Source organism: Leptopilina boulardi, unplaced genomic scaffold, assembly GCF_019393585.1.
Source record: "Leptopilina boulardi isolate dan_hultmark-lab unplaced genomic scaffold, ZJU_Lbou_2.1 LbouV2_302, whole genome shotgun sequence".
Taxonomy (NCBI): domain Eukaryota; kingdom Metazoa; phylum Arthropoda; class Insecta; order Hymenoptera; family Figitidae; genus Leptopilina; species Leptopilina boulardi.
Genome location: NW_026137866.1, coordinates 513708 through 540115, shown reverse-complemented (window position 1 = coordinate 540115; position 26408 = coordinate 513708). Strand labels below are relative to the sequence as shown.

General features: G+C 29.2%; 4 protein-coding genes across 5 annotated transcripts; 1 reads left to right on the top strand and 3 right to left on the bottom strand.

Moving 5' to 3' along the window:
• The first annotated feature begins 5 nt into the window (after positions 1–5).
• LOC127282707 (microprocessor complex subunit DGCR8) lies at positions 6–2385 on the top strand. The gene is made up of 2 exons (XM_051307142.1): positions 6–2094; positions 2181–2385. The coding sequence occupies exon 1, from the start codon at positions 128–130 to the stop codon at positions 2045–2047; it is 1920 nt and encodes a 639-aa protein (XP_051163099.1). The 5' UTR covers positions 6–127; the 3' UTR covers positions 2048–2094; positions 2181–2385.
• Positions 2386–3615: 1230 nt separating this feature from the next.
• Positions 3616–18384, bottom strand: LOC127282710 (uncharacterized). 2 transcript variants are annotated; one of them, XM_051307145.1, is made up of 4 exons: positions 17850–18384; positions 8070–8373; positions 7285–7977; positions 3616–6685 (listed from the first exon to the last, which is right to left on the bottom strand). In XM_051307145.1, the coding sequence occupies exons 2-4, from the start codon at positions 8363–8365 to the stop codon at positions 6019–6021; spliced, it is 1656 nt and encodes a 551-aa protein (XP_051163102.1). In that variant the 5' UTR covers positions 8366–8373; positions 17850–18384; the 3' UTR covers positions 3616–6018. The 2 variants fall into 2 exon arrangements, with proteins under 2 accessions (XP_051163102.1, XP_051163101.1); XM_051307144.1 differs by having other exon boundaries at positions 7285–7998; positions 17850–18340.
• Positions 18385–19098: 714 nt separating this feature from the next.
• On the bottom strand, positions 19099–23517 carry LOC127282715 (aminoacylase-1-like). Its single transcript, XM_051307154.1, has 5 exons — positions 23350–23517; positions 21477–21646; positions 20838–21341; positions 19978–20268; positions 19099–19690 (listed from the first exon to the last, which is right to left on the bottom strand). Exons 1-5 carry the CDS (start codon positions 23453–23455, stop codon positions 19547–19549), a joined length of 1215 nt encoding a protein of 404 aa, XP_051163111.1. The 5' UTR covers positions 23456–23517; the 3' UTR covers positions 19099–19546.
• Positions 23518–23954: 437 nt separating this feature from the next.
• On the bottom strand, positions 23955–25657 carry LOC127282716 (aminoacylase-1-like). Its single transcript, XM_051307156.1, has 5 exons — positions 25527–25657; positions 25282–25451; positions 24707–25210; positions 24269–24556; positions 23955–24194 (listed from the first exon to the last, which is right to left on the bottom strand). The coding sequence occupies exons 1-5, from the start codon at positions 25615–25617 to the stop codon at positions 24048–24050; spliced, it is 1200 nt and encodes a 399-aa protein (XP_051163113.1). The 5' UTR covers positions 25618–25657; the 3' UTR covers positions 23955–24047.
• Positions 25658–26408: the final 751 nt, after the last annotated feature.

Sequence of the window (26408 nt, the reverse complement as noted above, 5' to 3'; positions counted from 1 at the left end):
AAGTGACGTCACATTTTCTCCGATCGTATATAACCTAAAAGTTATACGAGTTTTTGCAGTATATTTTAGTGTGAATATAATTGTTAATATTTTGAGTGAAAATTAATAAGACATTTGTTTAATTAAAATGGAAGTGGAAGAAGAAAATCTCAGTGCAATTAATACAACAAATATAATATCTATTGAGGAAAATAACTCACAGGTTATTTTGTGTAATAAAAGTTGTACACAAAACACTGTGAATAATATTCAAGAAACAAATGACAATAATTTAGAAAAAGAAAATAATGTACAGTGTATTTCAAATAATGTTAATAATATTCAAGATGATTTTACCAAGGATATTTGTATGGATGAAAATGATATTTCTTTGAATGATAATAATATGCCAATGGAAGATGAATTGAGACAATTTGACGTTCTTGACGATTTAGATCGACATAGAGAGGAAAGTACAACCGATTCGGATACTTATGCAAATGAAAGTAGTGATTCTGATGTGCCTGATGAAGAAATTGAAGCAATGTTGGAAGAAAGTCTTCCAGAAGAATTTCGGAAAAAAAGAAAAGGATGCAAGGATTTTGTACCATATGAGGAGAAGGAAAAACTTGTATTGGATGAAATTGGACACAATCATTTTGATGTTCTTCCCGAAGGATGGGTTCAAGTGACACATAATAGTGGAATGCCACTTTATTTACATAAACATTCACGTGTTTGTACATTGTCAAAACCATATTTTCTCGGTGCGGGAAGTGTGAGAAAACACGAGGTACCAGTGAGTGCAGTTCCTTGTTTACAATATAAAAGAGCACTTCAAGAGGAACAAGAAGAAAAAGAAAAGGAACAAACATCCGTCACTGATACATGTAATTTACCTAGTGCAAAAATTGAAACTGTTCAAGAAAATCGTGCAGCTCATTCACTAGATAGTGAACAATTGAGAAAATATTGTCTAAGTATGTTTCGTTTTAAATCAATAAAAGTCATGAGATTTCAATCGTGGTCGGCGAGGAGAAAATTTACAAAAAGTAAAAAACATAGAAAACAATTGGAAAGGCCAACATTACCCGATGGTACGAAATTAATAACATTTCCCATAGCAAGTTCAACAACATCGGGAAATAATGATTCAAATGAACAGGATTGTAGCGGTGGTGCACGTCCACCAAAACATTGGATAATGAATCCATCGGGTAAAAGCTATGTTTGCATTTTACATGAATATGTTCAGCATGCACTTAAAAAACAACCCACATATCGTTTCAAAGAATTGGAAAATGCCGCAACACCATATTCAGCAGTTGTTTGTATCAATGAAATGGAATATGGTTATGGTTTTGGTAGTAGTAAGAAACAAGCGAAAGCAAATGCAGCACGTAAAACACTTGAAATTCTAATACCACAAATGAAGGATAAAATATCAGGTGATTCAAATACCGATGGTGTATCATCAAACGCTGGCTGGGCAATAAAAGCATCTAAAGGCGATTCAGACGCTGATCTTTCATTTTTTGATGAAATATCAATAACTGATCCGCGTGTCGCTGAATTTTGTGCAAAAACAACAGAACCATCGCCGCATGCAATTTTAATTACTTGTTTGCAGAGAAATTTTGGACAAGGTGATATGCAAATTGATTATTCAGTGAATACATTGAAACACCAAAGAAATGAATTTACAATGCGTGTTGGTAAACATGAGGTAACTGTTGTTTGTCGTAATAAAAAAGATGGTAAACAACGTGCAGCACAAGAAATATTACAACGATTACATCCACATATTCATTCATGGGGTTCATTACTCAGGCTCTATGGTTCACGTAGTGTCAAGACATTTAAAGAGAAAAAACAATTGGAACAGGAGATAACATTGCTTCAGGGTAAGGCGACCGTTAATCAACCGAATCATGCAATTTTGGGAAAATTGAAACAAGAAATGAAAAAATTAGCCGAACAACGAAAAGCCATGCAACCAATTGGTAAATTTGTATCCTCCGATTTGCCATCTGGATCATCAGCAAATTTAAATAATGTCGACTTATAAATTCCCAAATTCTGGATGAAAAATTATTTTTTTCGATAAAAATAAAGGTAACTATTATTTTTGGACTGACAAATTTTTAAATTTAATGTCACAATTTTAATATTAAATATTAATTTAATTTAATTACTTGCAGATATTCAGTACGAGATGATTATTGTCCTAAACATGATTTTAAAAAAAGGATAAACAATGGGTATTTCAAGATTTCGGTTCAAGATACTATATTGTATATAGTTCACATTTATATTATGTACTTTTAGTTAATTTTTATTTTAGATATAAATAAACTTTAATTTATAAAGATAAATAAAATATAATTTATAAAAATAAAAGTTTAATTCATTGTTTTATGATTAAATTTAAAAAAATGAAGTTGTAATTGTTATAATTAATTAATTATAACTGCTTCAACTTTTTTTTAAATTACTTTTTAAATTTACCTACTCTATGAAGTCAAAAACAAGTTATTTCTGATTGGTTTATCTCAACAGTGGACAAAACTTATTTTCTAAAACGTTTTTTTCGATTTCTCCCGAAATATTAAAAATCAAACAAATATTCTTTGTTTAGAAAAGACTATTCAGCTTTAAGATTGAATTTAAAAAAAAGCAGTGCAAAAATAATGATTAATTTTGTATAATTCCATTTTTTGGAGAATTATATATTTTGAGGTTACAAAGAAATTACCGATTGCGCTTTTGAGACAAATCAGGTACTAATTTAAAATTTTTTTAAATTTTTTGTTTATCTTCAATATCTAAAAATTAAATCACAATTTAATGATTATGAATAAATAAAATGAAAATAAAAAAATTAACTATTTTAAAATTGGAATACATTAAATATTTTTTCAAAACTAATTGCAATAATGATGAAGGTAAAAAATAAAAACTAAATTTTTACACTTACTGACATTTTATTGTTGAATTTCATTGCACATGTAGTGTAATAATTGAAATTTGTTACTTGTTCTAAGTATAAGTATAGAAATGTGTACAAAAACTATTCTACTTTTTTTTTATATTTTATTTCGGTATTGTTACTGTCATCATTTTCTAATACATTGCGCATATTTTACTTTTATAATAAGTTGTAAACCTCGTAATTTATTTTTTTTTATATAAAAAATTGTAAGCTAATTCATATATTTGTATATAGAATCTAAACTTCAATTAATGAAAAATTGTAATTTTACGGTTTTATCGATTGTCCACTAGAATGTTCTTTTTTTAAAATTTAATTTTACAAAATTTAATTTATCGAACATTTATTGAATTTGTTCATACTCATTAAATTTGTTTTAATTTTATGTTTATATTGTAAAAAAGAAATTGAATTATTACATACTTGGCAGTGTTGTGTGTCAGATTTTTTTTAATAAATCACATACAATATTAAAAAAAACACACACCGCCAATATAGATTTTGTTCATTTAACAGGAAAAATATTTTCATTTCAAGTTATTTTTTGAGACCAATTCTCTAAAAAGAAAAAGAAAAACATTTTTGTTTTGTACACAAAAGCATGTATAGCAAAACTTTTACGCATTTATTGAAAGAGGCATAAATTAAAAGCTATCGATATTTTATTCTAAAAACGAAAAAAAAACATATTTACAAGACTGCCCTATACAAAAAACTTATTTATTAAAGCGTTCAGATCTAGCTTAAATTTAAAATGAAACGGAAAGAAACTTATCGAACTTAAAAATATTATATGACATTGGTCCCATTTCTGATCCTACAAATGTGTTGTTTTTTTTTATTTTCCGTAAGGTTGGGATTAATATATACCTGAGAGCAAAAATATATATCGGATTTCAAATAATGAACACAAAAAAGCGACGATGAAAAAAATAAATGCAAACATGAAAGAAACTTCTTAAATTACATAATGCGATGATAATTTGCAATAAATGCAAAAAATATAGCTAAATATAGAGAATACAATGTTTTTTTTTGTTTTGTTTCTAGTTTGGGACAAATGTAGAATAAAGGTCAAAATTAATCGGCCTACGAATTCGAAAGAAATAAGATGGGTCTTTTTTTATATACAATTATACAGTTCCCTAATTTACTAATACGTAGCAGCACTCTTTAATAATCATATTCTGACAAGAACTTCCAATACTGCGTTGGACTCCTTAAAAAAAAAAAAAAAAAAAAAAAAAAAAAAATGAAAAAAATCTGTCAATTTTAAAAGACAGATACGCACATTCCTATCCTGACAGTCATAACTCGTAATGCGGTTAAATAGTCGAGGTAATTCACACTAGTATACGATTAATAAAAAGTTAAGTAGTTTCGTAGGCGGAAGGACTTATTTTTTTTCTTTTTAAAGATCTCGTGAAACCTTTTTTTTTTCCTTTTTTTCTTTCTTTAAATTTCACTGACCTAAAAAGATGGATTTCAAACTACTAAATATATAAACTAGAAGCACATTATTCTTGATTATACTACAAAATTTTACAATTCAGATTCCTCTAGTTGTATCCTTTTGTACTTTTTTTTATGTGGATCTAAGTTTCCTATATATTCGGTCAGGCATACAATTGTTAGAGACATTTACATTTAATTACTTAGTCCAGCAGCGTGTAAAAAAGTATAATTATCAGTCTGGCCATCAAAATGACCAAATACTTATCAAATTAGGTTTGTTTGTTTGTTTGTTTGTTTTTTTTATATAAAGATCATCTCGGTTCGTTCGAGAATTTTTCAGTACAAATATGAAATACCATTTACAAGGGTAATAATATCCTATTTTTGTTTAGTAAAAATTAGGATAAATTGGCATTTGCCTAATCCTTTACATTAATTATATCCTTGTCCGTAATTTGCGACTATACATTTCGCGAAACTATATATAGTTAAAGAAAGTCGTTGCTCAACGAAAATTCACACTCAACATACACTTTTTTTGTTTTTATCCATTTATATATTTCTATATATATATATACTATATATTTCCAAAAGACACAAAACTCTCAGGAATCTCACTAAAAAAACTTGATTCGCACTTTGAAATTTTCATTTCTCTAGCTTTTTTTCACTTTCTTTTAATTTTCTTACAATTAAATTTCGGCAATTCTTGGATTTAATTCCGGCATAATAATTGAAAGTGTTTATATTCAAAAATCACGGTTTTTTCCCCCCTTTTTGAACTAAAAAAAATAATGTAGTTGCATGGTAAAAAATAGTCTATCTATTTTAGGTGTATTTTAATTTTTTTTTCTTTTTTTTTCTTTATCACATATCGAACTACCATCCCTTATTCATTTTGTCTAATCGATTTCACGAATATTTTCGTGAAAAAGGCTTGAATTAAATTCTAAGTCATCGTACAAAAAATGTTTGTATTAAAAATTATGCGCCTATTACGGTTATAATAGAGAAAAAAATAATAATAATAAAAATTGTATGGATCACATACTTTTATCTTTCATTTTCTTTTTTTTTTATACAAAATTATTTAATAAAATAATATTTACTTGGTTTATTTTTTACAAAATAATTTTTCTTTATATATAAAGTCACAACAAATCATCACCGAACATTTTTTTTTTTATATTATTCTAAACAAAAAAAAATTTGACTTTTTTTTATCGAAAAATGTCGTTTAGAAATTTATTTCCTCGAAAAAGCGTATTTTCGAGGATAAATTTTGGACAAATTCTTCATGAAATTTCTTTCTTTTAATAATTGTATTTGTTTCAATACATTCTAAAAATGTAGGAAATACTTTTTTTTGGAAAAAAATTCGTAAATATTTATCAAAAGGATAACTTTTGAAATTTTCATGATTTAGGCCAAGTTAACACGAAACAAAAAATTATTTGAATATTATAATTCAGAGAACATTTTTTCGATTCTCGAGAGATTTTTTTTTTTAAATCGTGATCGCTGAAGAGTTTCAGAGACTTTTGGCGCTGTAGATATTAGAAGAAAAAAATAATATAAAGTGATACCTAAACTTATTCGATTTTAAGAAAAGAACCTGTGGTGGCACCAGGTCGTAATAATAAAGGCGTTTTTCTTCGCGATGATGACACTGGTTGATATACATAATTTCCCTGTAGAGTTCCGGTTATTGTTTTTTGCCTCTTTGCACTTGGACTCAATTCATAATCAAATGATTCTTGTTTAGTGATATTTAATTGCATATGCAGGGCTTCTTTATTATCCTCGATGTCAATTTCATCGTAAAGATGTTCAGTGATATCAATATCCTGACTACTCTCGTCATAGCTGTCAGTCACTGAATTGGCAGCCACATGATTATGTACCGGTTCATCGTATGCTGGACTCTCTTCAGCTGTTTCATCACCTGAACTTTCCGATTCTTCCGCCGATAAATCGCCATTACTGGCATATTTCATTTCACCACGTTCAAGTAATTCCAAATGATCGGGATAAATCATTGCCTTTTTAATAGCGAGCGGATCTTTTCGACTCCATTTTTGCACTTCCTCATCCATTTTTGCGACTTTATCGGGATTTATTGCCCAGAGGCAGCCCTTCCTTTGGTTTCCATTTCCTGCTGGTTTTTCAATTTTTTCAAAGCACTTGTTCAATGACAAATTATGCCTCACCGAATTCTTCCATCCGTTTGGCGCTGTTTTGAAGTACGGAAAGTGCTCGCTGCAAAAAAAAAAAAAAATTCAATAAACTTTTTAATTAATATTAATTTTTTAATTACGAAAATGTTATATTTTTTAAAATTATAATTTTCAAAAGAATTTTATTTATTGTAATTAGATAAAAAAAAATTGCTTTATATTTTTTGTAAATTATTTTTTCTTTTTTTTTAAAGCGAGAGATTAAATAAAATATTATTGAATAATCTGAATATTGTTAGCATCTTAGGCAACACTGTACAGAGTCTGGTCCGTGGAATAAACAAAGAGAGGGGTCTCGAATTTCTAGGGGGACTGTACCCCTGCATGCACCTGGTGCTCCAAGGGCCCTATACAAAATGGCAGCTCCCCCCTCCCTACCTCTTCACACACAAGTTGGAAATAAAGATGGAAGGACAATACTTTTCCCCCCTTTCAATGTATGTTCCTTTTTAGTACGAGGGTTTCATCGCGCTTTTACCCTATCATTTAAATTAGTAAAAAAAAAAATATATATATATATATATAAAACACTAAAGTAAATTCTTTAATTCCCTTAATTTTTTTTTAATTAAATATTTTCAAATTTTGAAGAGAAAAAAAAGATAAAAATTTCATACTCACCACATGAAGTTGTAAATTTCAGACACGGGAAGTGATCCCGTTTGACTATTTTTTAAGGCCATTGCTATTAAACATGAATAGGAATACGCTGGTTTTGGATATGGTTTATCATCATAATCCGATAGATCAAAATCTTTATCCCTTTTTGTTTGTACGGCAGTTGAATTCGAACTATTGACATGAACATTATTATTGTAAATTTGTTTTCTCACATGTGATGATGTTTGATTTTGATTTTGTATAACTTTATAATTTTGTACTCTTATACTGCCAACATTCATTTTTGGCATTGTATGCGATTTTGCAATTTGTGGTGACATTGTTTTTATTGTTGTTGTTGGCAATATTAATGATTTCGATTTTATCGTTGGTGTTACTGTTGTTGGTGTTGGTTTTTGTTGTTGAACTTCCTCCTCTTCATCATCATCATAATCATCTTCTGTCTCTGTGATATCATCAACATATTGTTCCGTTTCAGTGTCATTATCATCATTTTCATTTTCCTCACCATTATCATTGTCATAATCATTTTCAAATTCCAATAATTCATTATCATCATCGACATCGACTTTTTCTTCTTTTATTTCATGTGTTGGGGAGAATGAAAAATGCCTTCGAGGTGATGGACTTCTTACTGCCATGTGTGGCATTACTGAATTTGGATTTACCATTATTGTTGTTGCATCACCACCGCTGAGATCAAGATTAAAATTACTGTAAAATAAAAAGAATTTGTATTCAAAAAAAAATTGAAAAAAAATTGTTTTGAAAATGACGATTCTTACCTATTGGAGCTATTGCTGTTTCCGTTTAATAGACATGTGTGGCCGCCGAACCATCCATTAAGCTCACCATGACATCCAACTGGATCGTCATCTAATTCTAGGGGCGATAGATCCGTGAAGCTGAATCCTAGTTCCGTATGACCGCCAATAACTCCCTCGATTTCTGATTTAATATCGACGTCCAGCATCTCTTGAAGAGATAGGCTATCACTTCCTAAATAATAATCCATTGTGAGCCAAGGGTCCCTCGTTGGTCCCTGATCTAGCCCAGTGCCTCTACTCTCTGTATCCAACATTCACGCAACTGTAATTTAGAAAAAAAAAAAAATTAGTTAAATTCCCAATTTTTTCTTTTTGCAAAATTTGTCATTTTTTTTTTATTTCTACAACCTTAATCTTTAAAAAGAACTCAAAGTTCAGCCTTGAGAAAAAGAGAGAGAGACTTCAAGGTGAAGAGCGAAAGTAGCCAAAAAAAAACACGCTTTTTTCAACCCATAATAATTATTATTATTTATTAATTATTAATTTTTTATTTCAGAAATGCAAAATTGGAAAAAAGAAAAAAAAAAGGACAAAATAATTTTGAAAGTCGTTTCAAAATTTGCTCATCGTAGCGATTAGATATCGCTTTTCTTATTTAGTATATAGACTCTCGCGGACAATCTTTGCAGGCTCTATATCTTTGGAAGGCAAGGGCAATAGTTTCTCAAGCAGGCAATTTCTGCTTGTGTGACCTCGCGTGAGGAGCTCAGTGAATGTGAGCGTACAACGAGGGTCTTGAACCCACAACCAGCTTGTGGGTGTGACTGACTCATAATACTATAGCCGATTTACTATAGAACGTGAGGAGAAGTAGTAGTAGTTGTAGTAGTAGTACTCCGGCATACTCTCTTGTCGAGTGACTCGCTGAGAGAGAAACCAATACGACTATACAAATATGTTAAATAGTATTATATATATATGTATATTTATATAAATATATATATAAAAGAAACCGGTGTAGAAACGATGGCCTACTACGCATACTAAATTATCAGCTGCAGAACTGACCCTGCTTGAGTTTCTTTTTGTTAATGTGTTGCATCAACTATTAACTATTACTGAACAGAATTGCGCATTTTATTGTATACACGAGGACATTCATGTTTGTTACGGATTATAAGTCCCCCTATCTGCGAATTCGTCGCACTCTATTTTTAAATTTATTTTTTTTAATTTTTATATTTAAAAATTTTTAATTTTCAAAAATTTAACAATTTTTTTTAAAGCCAAGTAAATATTTTTTTTATTAAAGCCAAATATTATTTATAATTAAAATTTTTATAAAATATTTTACCCATATAAAATTTAGAAATAAAATTTTAATATGAAAATTTTTATTTCAAGACAAAAAAAAAATATGGGAAAAAAGAAATACAAAGGTGGAGTTGTTCGTTCAAGTACATTGCGCTCGAAGAAAAAAAAAGGAAAATAAGACCAAACTCCAGTAAATTACAATGGCAGTTTATAATTTATAATTTGAATAGCAAATCGCCTCCTACTTTGTAATTCAACATATACATTGTCTGCTTTGTAATTTGCGCTATACAAATTATCATCACACACTCACTTAATCCATGTAAAATATATAAAACCTAAATCTCATTACAATTTCAAGAAAATATTATATCTAAAATTAGAAAAAAGAAAAACAAATACCTATGGCTTATCAAATCCAGAAAAAAAGATAAATTCGATAAGAAAATCGAAAATTTAATATTATATAAATCTTAATGAGAAGAAAATATTAAAATTGCTCAATTATTTGCGATTAGAGTGAGTTCTCTTCCGATATTTCAACATTTTGATTAGAATTAAAATAAAAAGAGGAGAAAAAAAATACAAAAGGGGAGATCGAACAACGACCTAGAGAATCGCAAACGATTAAAGTGTGAGGCGATGTTAACACGCCACATGAGTATACGAAGATAAGCTAATCTCAGTCAATGAGAATTCTCGACACCAAAACAAGGAAAAAGAAATGGACATATACATATATATATACGAGAATGAGAGATATGTGTTTAAAAGTGGGGATGAATGTGTTTCTTGAACGAGACCAAACATCCCGTAATGCATACACATATGCATTTTTAGAGAGACAGACAGACAGATAGACTCCGCGCTCACACATTCGAAACAGATGGAAAATAAAAATTGTAAAAAAAAAATTCAAGAGCTAAAAATCTTTCTTTCAGCGAGTATTTTGTATATGTATCTTGAATGAAGCCAGATTCAAATTGAAGGCAATGTGGCGGTGATTATGTACTTGATGAACGTCATCCCTTGTTATAATACCATTTATATAAAGTTTCAAATGCAAGGATTCAAATTATTGCAGAAAAAAAAAAGAATTATTCTGTACAAATGATTCATTTTATTAATTTTCGATGAAAAGTTCAAATTATTTGAAGAGTTTAATTTGTTAAATTTATCGACAATTTATTTTCTCTGAATCATCTCGACAGGAAATGCATTTTTTTTTCTCTTTCATACAATTTTAATGTGTTATTTAACGAATTAACAGAATTATCACTAGTTTAATTGCAATTTTTATTTAACTAAATCTATGAATAGGAAAAACAAATAGTCCCGAAATTAATTAATTTTTTTTGTATTTTATGAAAAATTTTATTTACTTTCGAAAAAAATTAAAAATCACCTTTTTAACTTTAGTAAATATGAATATATTAAGGCATCAAACCGGAAAACCAGTTTCCCTAAACATATATACCACCCTCGTTTCAAATAACCATCAGATCAACATCTGCCCAGAATTCCATCTTCTTCCTGAGTCCACAAAAAAAGAGGGTTGAATAAAAAAAAAAACACAACAATTTTCTACGAAACTTTTGGCCTTCGGAATCTATAATTATGACAGATAAAATCAAGAAACTTGAATGAGACAGAAAAGTAGAGTGGAAATGGACAGAGAGAATAAAAGAAAAAGAAAAAAAAATTCTCAATTCTTTTCCAACTCGCTTTCTTTCTCGGAAATTACTTAAGAATGGAAAAAAAACTACTTCATTCATAATAGAATCTTTTTTCGTTGATAAAATAAAAAAATTTAATTATCGTAATCGGAAATAGAAACTGTTGCGATTATAAAATAAATAAAAATAAAAATTGATTTTTAAAGAAAATTTGGATAAATTAAGATGAATTTTTGGAAATTCGAAAAATATTTCCGCTTTTTATTGAAGATATGTAATAAAAAAAAAAAAAAATTGTGAATAGAAGACAGTGAATGGGGGAATAGATGAAGCTGAGCACGTTCCTGAGAAGCTCTCTTCAGTCTTCAATGTCTTTAGCGAAAACTTGACCGAGAGGCACGACGAAGAAACAGCCTTGAAAAAGTATATAGTATACCCGCGCTTCGCCCCTACTAATATCGCACGGTATCAAACGGTCGTTCCACTTGGCGCGCTGGAACAAAAGGCAACGAATTTACAGGCAAAAATACCTCATTCTCTGCTTGAATTTTTTAACAATTGTTTTTTACCATTCACTTGGTACACCGCGCTTATCTTCTTCTATTCACTCATTTTTTTTTTTTACCAAAAAAAAATAATTTGTTAACAAAAAATTATTATTTAAATATTAATAATTATTTTTATTAATTTTCCAGAAATAGTTACGAGTTGCAGAAAAATTGACGAGAATGGAAACACAAAAAGAAAAATTTTTTAAATTCAAATGGTCCTATGATGATTTGCAAATTTTTATACAACCTAGAGAAGATTAAAATAATAAACCGCGACCACATTTCCAGGAAGAACCCAAAAATCAAAAGATGAGACCCTCAAGCTATATTTAAGGCCTGAAATCCTTCGCAGGTCATAAAGAGGTAGTCCAATGAGCTAAATAGTTACCATGGCTTATAACATATTATATACATATATAGGTTTCGAATATCTCATTCGACCCTGAACCAACAAAATATCGAATATTTTAACAAGACTCTGGAATTTCACACAGTTTTTGAATTGGAACAAACCAAAATTCCATTAAAAATTCAAATTATTTTTTCGTTTCAATTTATCAATCCAAATTGGCAATTTTTTTCTAACATTCAAGAATCATTTTCTAGAAAATATAATAGAAGTTGCAAAAACAAAATTCCGAGATGCTGTTTCGTTTTGTCCGCAAATGACCCTGGCAGAAAAATAGTCTGTATATATCTCTCTGTGTTTGAAATTATCAGCACTGTTATTAAATAACCCAGAGGTAATCACAATATCAGAACACAATAATCGGCAGGATTTCCCTTTCACTCGGTACTTTCAAAAGTCCATGCAGGCCTGTCGAAACAATCGGTACTTGGCGCAGTGCTGTATCAAAATAAAAAAATTTTGCAAACTAGAAAAACAACAGGAAATTGAAAATAATAATAAAAAATAATTTTAACAATGAAAATTGGAGAAAAAGAAAGTTTAAAAAAAAAAATACAGCCACATTTTCAAATACAACAGATGCCAATGACGAATAAACATTTTTTGTAAATACTCGAGAGTCAGAGAACGTCAGGATTGGACGGCCATGCCGGAGTAAAGCGGGTTTCTTTGTGATCTCGAAACCGGTTTCCATTCGGGATCTCGCTTATGAAGTGAATTGAATCTGAACTGGGGTTTCTGGCTGTGTATTCTCAATCCAGCCAGATACACATCAATCTCCAAATTTCAATACCTGATTAAAGTAAATCTAATTAATCATATTTTTTACCCCCTCTTAACCACGAAATATTCTCTTTAGGAATTTATTTAATAAAATTTAATTTTTCTCATTGGAATATTTTCATAAATTGTTTTTCGAAAAAAAAAAATATTCTCGTTTTAGAATTTCAAGGTACATTTGGGAAGTTATTATAATTATAAAGCGAGGGAAGAAAATGGAACTCCCGGCAAAAGAAATTAAAATATTTAACGATCGTCACTTCCTCGGCGCAAATGTTGAAGCGTTCGGTTGAAAAACTAATATAGCCCTTCTTAGAAAATGGAAAGACGATTCTCACGTTTCTTGTTCAACAATATAATTATAAATAATATAATATTCAACATACTTCGAGGCCTTTTCTTCACTTCCAGATATATTTCACAAAATAAATAGAAAATCACTAATCACTGAAATTGAATTTTTGCAAAAAACAATATTTTTTCGAATATAATAATCTCAAGAGCTAGAAACAACAAATGTCTCGTTGAAAATTTGAAAACCAACTGAAATAGAGACAAGAAGCCATGACTACCTGTACATTTTCTACCTGACTAATAATTGTTGTTGGTCCATTTACCAGGGTAAAATAAAATTTTTACAAAACTCATTTTCAGGGTATATTGGGTGGGAGGGACATGAAAAGTGGTAGTTGGTCATTGTGAAAAGATGGCAGGGGGTTCACTATTATCTATTTTCAAATACAGGTATGTCCAAAAGATAGTAGAGGGATATTAGCAGGGAACGAGCCAAAAATGAAAAGACCCAAATCCTAAGAATTTTAAGTACTGCCCGGTACCTGTCTTTAGAAATTGTGACGACCCACGAGAAAATGTGTTTTTCCTTTTTTTTTCCCTCCTAACAATAAATCAAAGAATTTCTTATTTTCGTGGGGTGAAAAATAATTCTTAAAAGAAAAATAGCTGTAGAATTTTGCAAAGAATAATATTTAAAAGAAAGTTTATAAGAAATAATAACACAATTATATTCTGTCTCGTCTTAAGGGCTATTGACCTCATTAACGAAGCTCCTGACTATGTCGCAAATAATTCATTAAGCACTCTGTCGTGTCTTGTTTTTATTCAATGAACAGTCTAATAAAACTGCCTATGCGATGGAACACAAAACATCGTCAATGATCGATGATGACACACACATACGTTAATAAAAACTGCAAAGTTTTACATTTGTAAATTATTTTTTTTTTCTATTTAAGAATGTCGTTTTTTTCTCTATTTTCTATAATCAAATAAATGTCGGCAAAATAATCAATTATTCCTTGGGATTTCTTTAATCGATTAGCAAGAAGTTGTCTTGCGTTAGTTCTTTTTGTCCTTCAATTATCCCCATATAAGTCTGACATCACTGCCAATGCTAATGGAGAAAGTGATGAGACTAGTCGGCTCTTTAGTATAATTCTCAAAGAATAGATACTTTTCAATCGTAAAAAAAAATTTAGAATAAAGAACAAGTCCCGCGCGACAATTCAAGAAAAAAAAAGAGGAATCTCCAACCAAATATTCATTCTACTCACGCTCATCTACCTTTCGTCATTCCAGGAATTGACACGTTTCTTTTTATACAAAAAAAAACAGAGAATGAAATTCTAATTTCACATTTTTTGACTCTGTGAAAAACTTTCGAAAAAATCAAATAGAATAAATTTTGCAATTTTTTGCCATTCATATTATAAATGAATCTGCAAATTAAATAACATTATCTGTATAAATGAATAAAAAATCAAGACAAAATAATCTGAAATAAATATTTGTTCAATTATTTCTTTGAAATAATTTTCTTTCTATTTAGTTGACAATCTGTGTAAATTTTTATTTTATTTGAATTAAAAAAAAAAAAAAAAAAAAAAAATTACGAAAACAATTATTATTCTAAAATAATATATTTTCGATTTTTTTTAGCTCGCTTCGTCTGGGCGTTTCCATTGGCGCCAGAATCATCCTGTATTGGACCAACTGTACCTCTCAACATCTCTGTGAGTTTGCGAGGGTATCGATCTGATATCCCCACTATGCGGGGCCAACTTGCGCGAGACAGTCTGTTGCACCCTCTTGCCATGAAAAAAGGGGGAAGAGATCAGAGAGGGTGAGAGACAGAAAGAAACACATACACATATATGTATGTATATATATATATATATATATATACATAAGGGGTGAGTAAAAACTCGTTTGAAAAATTTAGAGGGGTTACTTTTTGATATAGCGCACAACCATCTATATATGACATTAATTATTATCGATCGATTTAATTACATTTCCTCAATTTCAATCTTCGAAAACTATTCGCCTCCCCTTTTTTTTTAATATAGAGAATTTGGATTTATTCTTAGTTCATTGATCGTCTTTTTACTACCCTTTCAACCCCCCTAAGGTTCTTTCTCTCTCTCTCTCACACGATCGGTAAAGTTACTTTTTCCACAACCACTGCTCAAGGTCATTTAGGGTCATTTACTTCTCGACCATTTTTGCTTTTTCTAATGTCACCTTGACAATTTTTTTTTTCTAACTTCAAAGCTCAAGGGCAAAGATCAAATTTAAAATACCGACAAGTCATTGAATTTTCACTTTAAAAAAAATCTGATTTTAAAAAAAAGTTGCACATCTATTTTTTTCTAAAATATTTTATTAAATCTTATAATATTTTCTCATATTCCAAATACCAGAGCAAAAAAAAAAAAAAAAAAAAGATGAAAATTGCTATTTTTTGGAATATGTAATAATAAAAAAAAAATTGTCAAATTCGCTGACCAAAGCACGAGACTTTGTCTGCGACATACTATCAAAGTCTCGTGAAAGTGGCGGCTAGAATGCGTGCGGGAGCAGCTTCCTAAAAAAAAAAAAAGAGTAGAATGCAGTACATGGACATCGACTCATACGAGACAAATCCCGCGACTGTTTTAAAAAAGTCTAAAGGTAAACGTTTGTGTACATGTGGTTGCACGAGACCGGGTTTAACAACACTAAGAAACACATGGTTCAACAGACTCTCTTTCATTGTTGCTTTTCATTTTACACTTTTTTTTCATTATTATTATTATTATTATTATTATTATTATTATTACTTACATTTGACTTCGAGAATCTTTGAAAACATTTTCCCATTACTAATTATATTTAAAAACATTTAGTAAAAAAAAAAACTGAAACAATAGATTGCAATTTAAAAATTTCATTTTTACACATTATTTCCGGAAAAGAAATTTTTTGATCAATTTCTCTATTTTCCATGACTGTTTATATAAAGACTTGTATTATATCGTAGGCGTATATTATAAAACTTCTCGCTTTCGCTCAATTGTCTGCTGTTTGAATTAAATTAAAATTGTAAATTAGAATATCCAACACCCACGCGCCCTTATCAAAACAAATCAAAATTATAAAAATTGGAGAAAAACGATTTAGTAAATATACTGAGAAGTAATTTTTTTTTTTCACCTGGTTATTATCGCACATTTAGGCTGGTCATTACCAAGTGCCCTTGAACATTAATGAACAAGGCATCTCTGAAGGAAATACACTCGCTGAACCAAACTATTTGCAAGCCGGAAGCGGTTTCTCGGTAATTTAAAAAAGAGCGTCAACCTGAACGAAAAAAGGTAAAATAATAACAATAAAAAAAAAAGAAAAAAATTAACAAGAAAAATAAATCGAGTTGCGAAAAATTTAGGTCGCTTATAAATAATAATGCAAGGACAAGAACGAATGAACAAGGCGAAAATATGCATCGGGGTATATTTCGGTTAGGGCCTGTGTTGTCGGGTATTTCCTGCGGTGGGCATATGGCGAGGGGTAGAGTTCCCAGAAGGTTCCCACGGTCAAAACTTTTCCCGGCTACGGCTCTCTGGCTTGGCAAGAAAGAAGAGCTCTTACCTTCTCATTCCTGATCTTATTTTCCTATACGAAAATCAACTAATTTGCAAATCAATTTAATAAATCATTTCATTCTTTCATAAAAAATTTTAAAAAATCACTTTTAACTCTCATAAAATTTGATTTTTTTTCTATGATAATTTTGACACGTTAGAAAAATAAAACTAATTACAATTAACCAAAGATAAAAAAATTTTTCTCCACTTTAATAATATTGAAAAATGATAAAAAAAAAAAAAAAAATTGCTTAGGTAGACAGAAGGCGAGACTGTCATTAAATATCACATAACAGTGCATATTGTTTTAAAAAAATAATATCGACGTACAAACGTTATCACACCTTAACCGATTGCATAAATAAACAAAGGAAAAGGAAGGGGGCAAAAATAGTACTACGGATTATCTAACCGATTAAAAGAACCCCGTGGAAAAAAGACAACCATTTTATCACTTCTTTTCTCAACAAAAATAAAAAAAAAAAAAAACCTCACTCATGTCACCGGATATCAAACATAATTTAATTAAAAAATCAAATTCAAAATAAATTCCACTTTTATATAAATAACTAATATTTAGAGAATGTCTGAAATTCAACATGACCGGAAGTCGCGCCATAAAAAACGGTCGGTCTTACTTTTTCACAGCCATAAGTGCCTTCCCGCCGAAAATTTCGCCGAACGACAGACAATGGAATTTTTACCATCACAAATCACTTTATATAATTATATATGTCATTGTTAAAATACGAGGAAAAAAAATAATGCACGAAATTGATAAAAATTTGTATCTAAAAATACCGGCACGCCGGTAAAATGGATTTAATGTAAATTCACTCAACGCATTAGACACAACGATGAAATTACGATCAATGTCAACGTGACGTTCTCACAACTATGACAATAACATCAACAATAACACTGCCCGCATTGCAAAAAAAAAAAAAAATTGGTTAAATATACCTATACACAAGTACGTATCTCTCTCTCTCTCTCTCCTCGTATGAAATACATATTCCCCCCTTTCGCATATACAAGAAACACTCGAAAGCCAACAGGCCGGCGATGGGTGATTATTTTGCCGCCGGTTTTAGATAAAAAAAAATATCACACGAATGAAATTATTTAACGAAAACAACACCTACCGTGAGATTGACGAGCTTAATCGTTTGTCGTCTTTGAGATCAAATATCACTTTCACACATATATTTACAGGAAAATTATGCGATTTTCGGCAGCGACCATGTATAAACGGACATGTATAAACGGCCCTCTTTACGGAACTGACGGGCAGACTCGTAGACAAAGACCACGCACGATTTCAAATCCCGTCTCGTTGATTGGCTCAGTGAGGTCACGTGACTCGTTCCGATTGGCGAATACTCACAGGGTGTGCGACTGCACATGGCCGACAAAATATTTTTATTATTCAATAGTCAACACTTTAATAAAAACACTAATAAATTATATTCCAAAAATTTGTAAATTAATTAAAAAATTAAATTTTCCTTTTTATCACATTGAAAATTATTTAGAAACAATTGTAACACGAGAGATGGAGCACCTGTCAGTACCCCGGCACTCCCCGAACTAAAATGGCCGAATCCAACACTAACTTTATAAACACTGAAATATTTAACTATTTCTATTTTATTTTATTATTCCAATTAATGAAGAAATTGTAAAATATTATTATCATTGACACGTGAGTAATTTTCACCTTAACTTTTGCTTTGTTTATAATATGAATGTGACAGATTTATCGGGTTCGAAAGAGATGGACGAGTCCATTTTACTTGTGAAGGGGTGGGGGGATGGTGGGGGGGATTAAATAAGAATGGACCACTGTCTCGACGATAATGGCGGGAAGGTACACACACAATTTTATGGACACGCGCGCGCGGGAAACGCACACACATTTTCACACATAGGCCGGGAAAAAAATACACGCGGTCACTGTCACGTTTATTCTCGCCGCCTATATATGCCGACACTGTTATCATCGCATCAAATAAATTTCGCGGAATTCAAACTTTATGAATTCGAGATCACTTGGGTGTCTTGTAGAGATTCTTGTAGGAATATTATAAATATTCTTTTTTTTTTTGTTAACTCTGGTATAAATTATATTTTTCAACAATTTTCTTTTTTTTATAACTGAGATATATATATATATATAACAAATTTAACGTACTTATTTATGCAATTTCTTATAAAAATTCATTAAATCCATCGATGATTTTTAATAATCCAATTGCACTTTGATGGCTATTATTTTCATCTCTTTGGCAGTGTTTGTAGGAAGTTCTTCAAACTTTTTTTTTGGAAATACTCTTTTTTTTCTTCTTCATGATGATAATAATGATGATTCCATAAAAAAAAATTTCCATTGAGTTTTAATAAAAATTTCCCAAACTGATTGGTTTATTATTGATATTCTCTAATTTAATAACAGGCTTGAAATCTTTAAATTATTAATAACATCTTTATAAAATCTCAATAAATACTTGAAGCATTTTTTTTCAGTCTATTTCTGTAGTTGATTTCTTTTTGTAATATATTTTCTGCTTTATATTTGTAGGTGCAGTCTTGCTAATTTTCAGCAATTAATTAATTATCTAGAATATATTTATCATTATTGATATTCCTTTATAGTTGTATTTCTTTTCGGTGAATATTAACTTTAATTAGGACGTAATCTTTGGACTTGAAAATCTATTTAAAGCTTACTATCATAGCACTTTGTAGACTTGAAATTAATTATGTATTTTCTTTTCAGTAAGGAGATAAATATTTGTAATATTCTTCTTGTTGATTACTTAATAATATTTGATAATATTCTTTATGCATTGGCAATGGCTGGTATTAATTTCATATAAATTTCAATCCCACGTAGAAAGACATCTTTGTTCAAAAATTCATTATTATCGTGAAGAAGCACAGGTGTATTGTTCATTGGCGAAAATCCGATTGCAGGAATTCCACACTATAAATTAAAAAAAAGAAAACGTTAATTTACAATAATATTAATGATTTAATTTCATAAACTAATATTTAAATAAAATATAAATATTATTTAAATCTAAGAAAACTTGATTTTATTTATCAATAATAATAAATCAAATCATTAAATAACTAATTCAAATTTATCTTGATAGAAAAAATATTATACGATATAATTTGATTATATTTAATTTTATAATTAAAATTTTTCAATTTAAATTATCGAAATTTTCTTTTAAGTATAAAAATTATTTTAAATAACGAACTTACAGATCGAATGTAACGACTATCAGTTCCACCGGTGAATATTCCAGATTCCAATGTCATTTTATTAGCTTCGCAAGTATTTTTAAAAGCCATCCAAAATGGATTTGTTGCATCTAATTTTGTATTTTCGACAAATGAATTTTTTTCCTCAAAACTATAACTTATTCCCTCTCCAGCTTCTTTAATCCAATTTTGAATCATTTTTTCAAATTCCACATGATTCACATCAGTTGCAATACGAATATCAAAGCCCACTTTCAATTCACTTGGTATCACATTCATTTGAACTCCACCCTAAAAAAAATAATTCAATTAGTTCTTTTTAGTGTAAAATAATTTAATAAACAAAAAACAACAGAGTAAACAAATAAAGAAAAAAGGGGAAAAAATTTTTTTTAAATATAGAAGAAAAGGTATTTTTTTTGTCTTATTTTAGGAGAAAAAATTGTAAAAAAAATAACGTTGCTAAAAAAAATTTTCAGTAGAAAAGGAAAATATATTGCTTACCGATTATTAATTAATCCTATAATGGAACAGACATGGAAATAGTAAAAAGAGCAATTCCATTTAGTTGTTAAAGAAAATTTGATAAAGTTTAAAATAAATTTTATGTGCAAATAACAAATATTTTAAAAATTGTAAAATTGCATTTTAAAGGACTCAATAATAAGTAGAATAATTTATTTCAATTTTCAAAAAACAATAATTTGCCTGAATTTTGAAAAAAAATTACTTCAGTTTCAAAATTGATCAAAAAAAACATTTAATTGTTCATTCTTCTGTTTCAATTCTTTCTTTAGAATTATGTGATTTTAAAAACTTTTTGTATTAAATACTCGAGGGTTTTATTTATTTTGACTTACCCGAACTTGTGTCAAATTGACAGAAGTAACATCTCCAATTTTGAGATTTGAATTTCGTAATCTATTTTTTTCCTTCTCTCTAAACTCCATGAATTTATCAATAACTTTCATAAATTTTTCACCAACTGTATTATCGGGCATTAAAGAACCATGTCCAGGTTTTCCAGTGCATTTAATCCACATTTGCCAAATACTTCGTTCACCATAGAACATTAGAAAATTATTATTTGGACTCGCCATTCCTTCATCAAGGGCAAAGCCAACATTTAAATTTTTAAAATCCTCAGTCTTAACGAAATCTTTCATTCCAAGTACACCACCCCTTTCCTCATCGGGCACAAAAGAAATATGAACAGTTCTCCTGAGACGAACGCCATTCAACTTTAAACGTCGTATGGCTTCCAAGTATTGAATATTAATGCATTTCATGTCCTGTGATCCGCGAGCATAAATGTTCCCCTCATCGTCCATGTGGGCGTCAAATGGAGGATATGTCCACAATTCCTAATTTAGAACGAAAAGAAAAAAAATATATTAATAATAGCAAAAAAAAAATCAAAATATATTTTTTTAAATATTTTCATTTAATTTGTTTAAATTCTGTTTGTTCTCGTTAATGACAAGATTTTTTTAACTTACAGGAAAAACGGGTACAACATCCATGTGACCATTCAAGAGTATGGACGGTTTCTCCGGTTCCATTCCTTCCCACGTAAGCACCAAAATTGGATTCTTTGGAAACACTTCATATTTTTTGACTGGTAAGTCAAGAGATTTTGCTTGTCTTTCAACAAAGCCGACACATTCATCTGTGAAAAATATTTTCAAATTAATTTAACTCAAAAAAAAGAATTTATTTTTTTTTTTAAACTTAAAATTAAATATTAATAAAAAATAATAAAAATATTTTAAAAAAATAAAAAAATAATCGAAAGAAACAAAAAAAAAATTAAAATATCAAAGTCCAAAAATTTGGAAATTATCGCTTTGACAATTAAAATGTTTGTAAATGCAATCAACGCATTTGGCTTTTTTATCTTATCACATATATATATTTTTAACATAAATTTCGATGTAAAATTTTAACTGTTCAATATTTGAAAATACTGATAAATAATGCGTTCAAAAATGAAGCTTACATCATTCCGATAAAGCTGTTCAATTTCCATAAAAAGTATACTCAATGACAATGTAATTTCAACAGTCACACATGTGTAATTAATCCTTAAAGTAATCTAATTGCAAAACAGTCACGAATGTGTCATTAAATTTTCCATTTGAGAAAAAAGAAATATTTTTCTCAATCTAAGAAATAATACGACTTTTTACAAGTTTGACAAATGAGTCATAATTATTTGTCAATATGCTGTTTACTGTTGTCATCATCATCAATGTAAATCATGTAATTGCCAAATGAGGTGTGATATAATCTTTAGAAACTAAAACATTACAGTAAACGCTCACAAATTTCGAAATCTTTACAGTGATAAAAAAAAATTCTTATCACAAACATTCGAAAAACAAATGCAATCTGTTTTGCTTTAAAAAAAAAAGAAGAAAAAACAAATTTACATGAAATCCAGACCAAGAAATCATGTCTGACATATTGATCAGTTTCCCTGGAACTGACAAAAGTTTTTCAAACCCTTCTTTTCTAATTTAAAGATCAAATTTTCCCCACTCAATGAAATAAATGAAATAATTAAATTTGAAAATTTGTTAATAAACTTCTTTTCAAAAAAAAAAAAAAAATTACCTCACGTTTCACGTTGGCAACAAGCGTCATTGGATTTCTCTGGAATTTCCGAGAAACGCCCATCACAAACGCAGCGAAAGTACTTTCCATAAAAATACCGTCTTGTTGCAAGATGTTGCAGGCAATGATAGGGCTTTTATCGGAGAAAAAAAAATCCCGATAAGAGAGAGGTATACACGTAGAAAACGCGACAAGCAATCGACAGGTTTCTGTGTTTAGCCTTGCTTGTTGCAAGCTCCAATAATCCTCTAGTTTAAAGGGCTCGTAAATTGACACCAAAACTCTCAAATTAGAAGACGACTCTTCCACGACTTCCATTAAAAGTCATTCACCACTTATTTATGAATTTGACTCGACACGAAATTTTGTAAAAATAAAATTTTCACTCTGGGTGGGGCAAGACAATGGCTATGGATAGCGTCTCTGACGCTTGACTTTATTTTCATTTTTTTCCACAAATTCTACAATTAAATGTAGAGATTTTTTTTTCCTGTCAATATCACACACAATTTATAAAGAACCCTATGAATAAATTAAGCTTCATTTAAAATCCCCAACGAATGTCAATAAAAAATAATTTCAACTAACAAGGAAGCGCGTCGTTGATACGACCCCATTCACGTACGCGAACACTGCAAGTATGTTTCATCCACGATTATCAAATTTAAAACTTTTTCATTCACACTGCCGTAAAATGATTTTAAATTATTGAATAAATGGCAAATTTTTTTAAGTCTTTCAAAAATAATGACTTACCATAATTGATGTTGGGATGAACCGATGGAATTCGCAAATATTCGCGAAAATTCTCTACAGCTGTCGAATCCAGCTGAGACAGCTGCGTCTGGTTTGGTGAAGTCATGATCGTCGCGTCGGACGCCGTGCTCAAACTGACAGCAGACGACTTTATACTATAATACTGACCAATAAGAATTGTTCAAGCCATGTGACGTATTGTATTTTAAACCAATCAAAATCAAATTTCTTACCGCGGGGTCACGTGCCACGTTAAATAAACTGCAATCATGGTTTTTAAAATTAAAAGTGAACAAATAAACTGTCAGATGTGTTTTAATCATTTTGTGGTTTTAAAGTGATATTAAATATGTTTTGTTTAGAAAATGGTTACTTAATGATAACAACAATGAATAACAAAACAATCGGTACATTTTTATTGATTTTTTTTAAAAGTTGAGAAAAATAATACTTTTTGAGGTTATAATTATGATAAACTGATTTAAATCTTTGTGTCAATATATTTTCTTTATGATACATAGAAAAGTACAATGAACTTTTTATAGTAAATAAAAACTATTATCAAACGTAAAGGATAATTGAAATAAATTATAAATGCAAGTAAATAAGATATGATTTTATATATTTTTAATAAAAAATTTTTTACATTCTAATTATACTTTTTATATCATTGGATTGTTTTTATCTTCTTGGAGAAATTATTTTAAGTTAGCTAGATTGGTGATAATTTTCATAAATATTTTAATTCCTTGTAAAAAAATGTTTTTATTTAAAAATTCGTTACTTGCATGAGCAAGTGGAGGAGTATTATTTATTGGAGAAAAGCCAAGAGCTGGAATTCCAATCTGAAAATGTAATAATAATTGAAAATTCGATAAATTAAAATGATAATTTTTTTCAAATTAGTGAAAAATCTTACAGATCGAAGATAACGAGCATCGGTTACGCCAGGTTCAATATACAAATCTAATTCGAGATTACAATCATCACAAACCTCTTTAAAAGTTTGCCAGTAAATATTACCGTCTAATTTTGTATTACCAATCGGTGGATCTTTATTAATAATTGAATAATGAACACCTTCGCCTGCTTCGTGACACCAGTTTTTAATAATATTTTCAAATTCTCCATGATTTACTCCAGGTGGAATGCGAATATCAAAAGCCACTGAAAATTCGTCAGGTACCACATTTACTTGGATTCCTCCCTAAACAATTTTTTTTTTAAATAATATAAAGTATTTTAAATTTTTATAATTTTTATAATTTATCATTCTTCTATTATCAATAAACAAAGAAAAAAAGAAATTTTTAAATAGATTATTCTTACATAATCCAAAGAAGGAGAAAAAAAATACCTTTATCATTGTTAAATTAACAGAGATAACGTCACCAGATGTGATTTGTGAGTTATTTAATTTCATTTTTTCCAAGTGTCTCAAGTCCATAAATTTATCGATAATAAATCGTAATTTTTCCCCTGCTGTATTATCCCTTAACACTGATCCATGACAAGGATCACCAGGACAATGAATCCATATTTGAAACCAAGTTTTTTCACCATAGCTAACGAGAATTTTATTAGTCGCCGATGAATCGCCTTCGTCAAGTGCAAAACAAATTTTCAAATTTTCAAATTCCCTTGTTTGTATAAATTTTTTCATTCCATTTTCACCGCCTATTTCTTCATCAGGCATAAGTGAAATATGTATTGTTCGTCTCAATCGAATTCCATTTAATTTTAATCGTCTAATTGCCTCAATATGTTGAATTGTTACACTTTTCATATCCTGTGATCCACGACCAAAAATATTTCCTTTCTCATCCATGTGCGCATCAAATGGTGGATGGGTCCATTGATCCTGAAAAAATTATTTAAATTAATTTTTTTTATAAGTTTATAATTTAATACTAATTAATTAAATTTTTTTACAGAAAATACGGGAACCACATCCATATGTCCATTTAGTAAAATTGCTGGTTTCTCTGGTTCTATTCCTTCCCAAGTGATAATGATAATTGGCTTTTTGGGACTTATTTCAATAATTTTAATTGGCAAATTCAAAGTTGAAGCCTGTTCTTTCATAAATTCCACACAATGATCTGTTGAAAAAAATGTTATTAAGGAAAAGAACAAATTGAAAACAACAAAAAAGGAAAAAGAGGAGGAATTTTTACCATAATTTACATCTGGCTGTACCGAAGAAATTCTCAGGTATTTACGAAAATTTTCCACAGCTATTTCATCTAATTTAATATCAGTCGACATTTTTCCTTTTTTAACTTATTATTATATTACATAGATAGCGAATAAAATAGAAAGTTATAACACTTAATATAATTCTCACAGTTCATGCCAACTTCCGTTTTTCAAATAATTTCTTGCCCTTCAAAAATAATTTTGCCATATTTTTTTAAATGCAAAATAAAAAAAATCCACTTTTTGCAAATTTTCAGTTTTTGAAATCGAATATTTTAATTTGATTTTGAAATTTTTGATAAATTAAAAAATTTTTAAATAAAATAATTTTTTATTAAAAAAAAAGAAACTAAGAAACAAACACGAGGTTCAGGTTGAAGAGTGAAAAAGAACACATTTCTTTTAAATTCGTAAAATGTATTCCGTTTATTAAATTTGTATGCCTAAATATATTCATAATTATATATCAGTGTTTGATATCAGAGAACTCACTTATTATTTAGTACGAATTAAATTATAGTACAATGTGTAATATTAAGTAATAAGTATATATCTAGGCACGTACATATAACAGAAAAATTACAAATAAAAAAATTATGTATCCTGGTGCTATTTTTTAAATTGAATATATATATATATATTTGTATATATATTTATATATATACGTGTATTTATAGCAATCTATATATAATTATTAATATTATATAATAATCATCATCATAGCTAGTATTTTGTTTTTATGTACAACACAGAAAAACGATTAATTTGAACCAGTTCATTTGTGAAACCTTATAACAAATATTATTTTATTCGCTCTTTTTTTTAATCAGCGGTTTCGTAATTTGCTAAAGGGATGATCA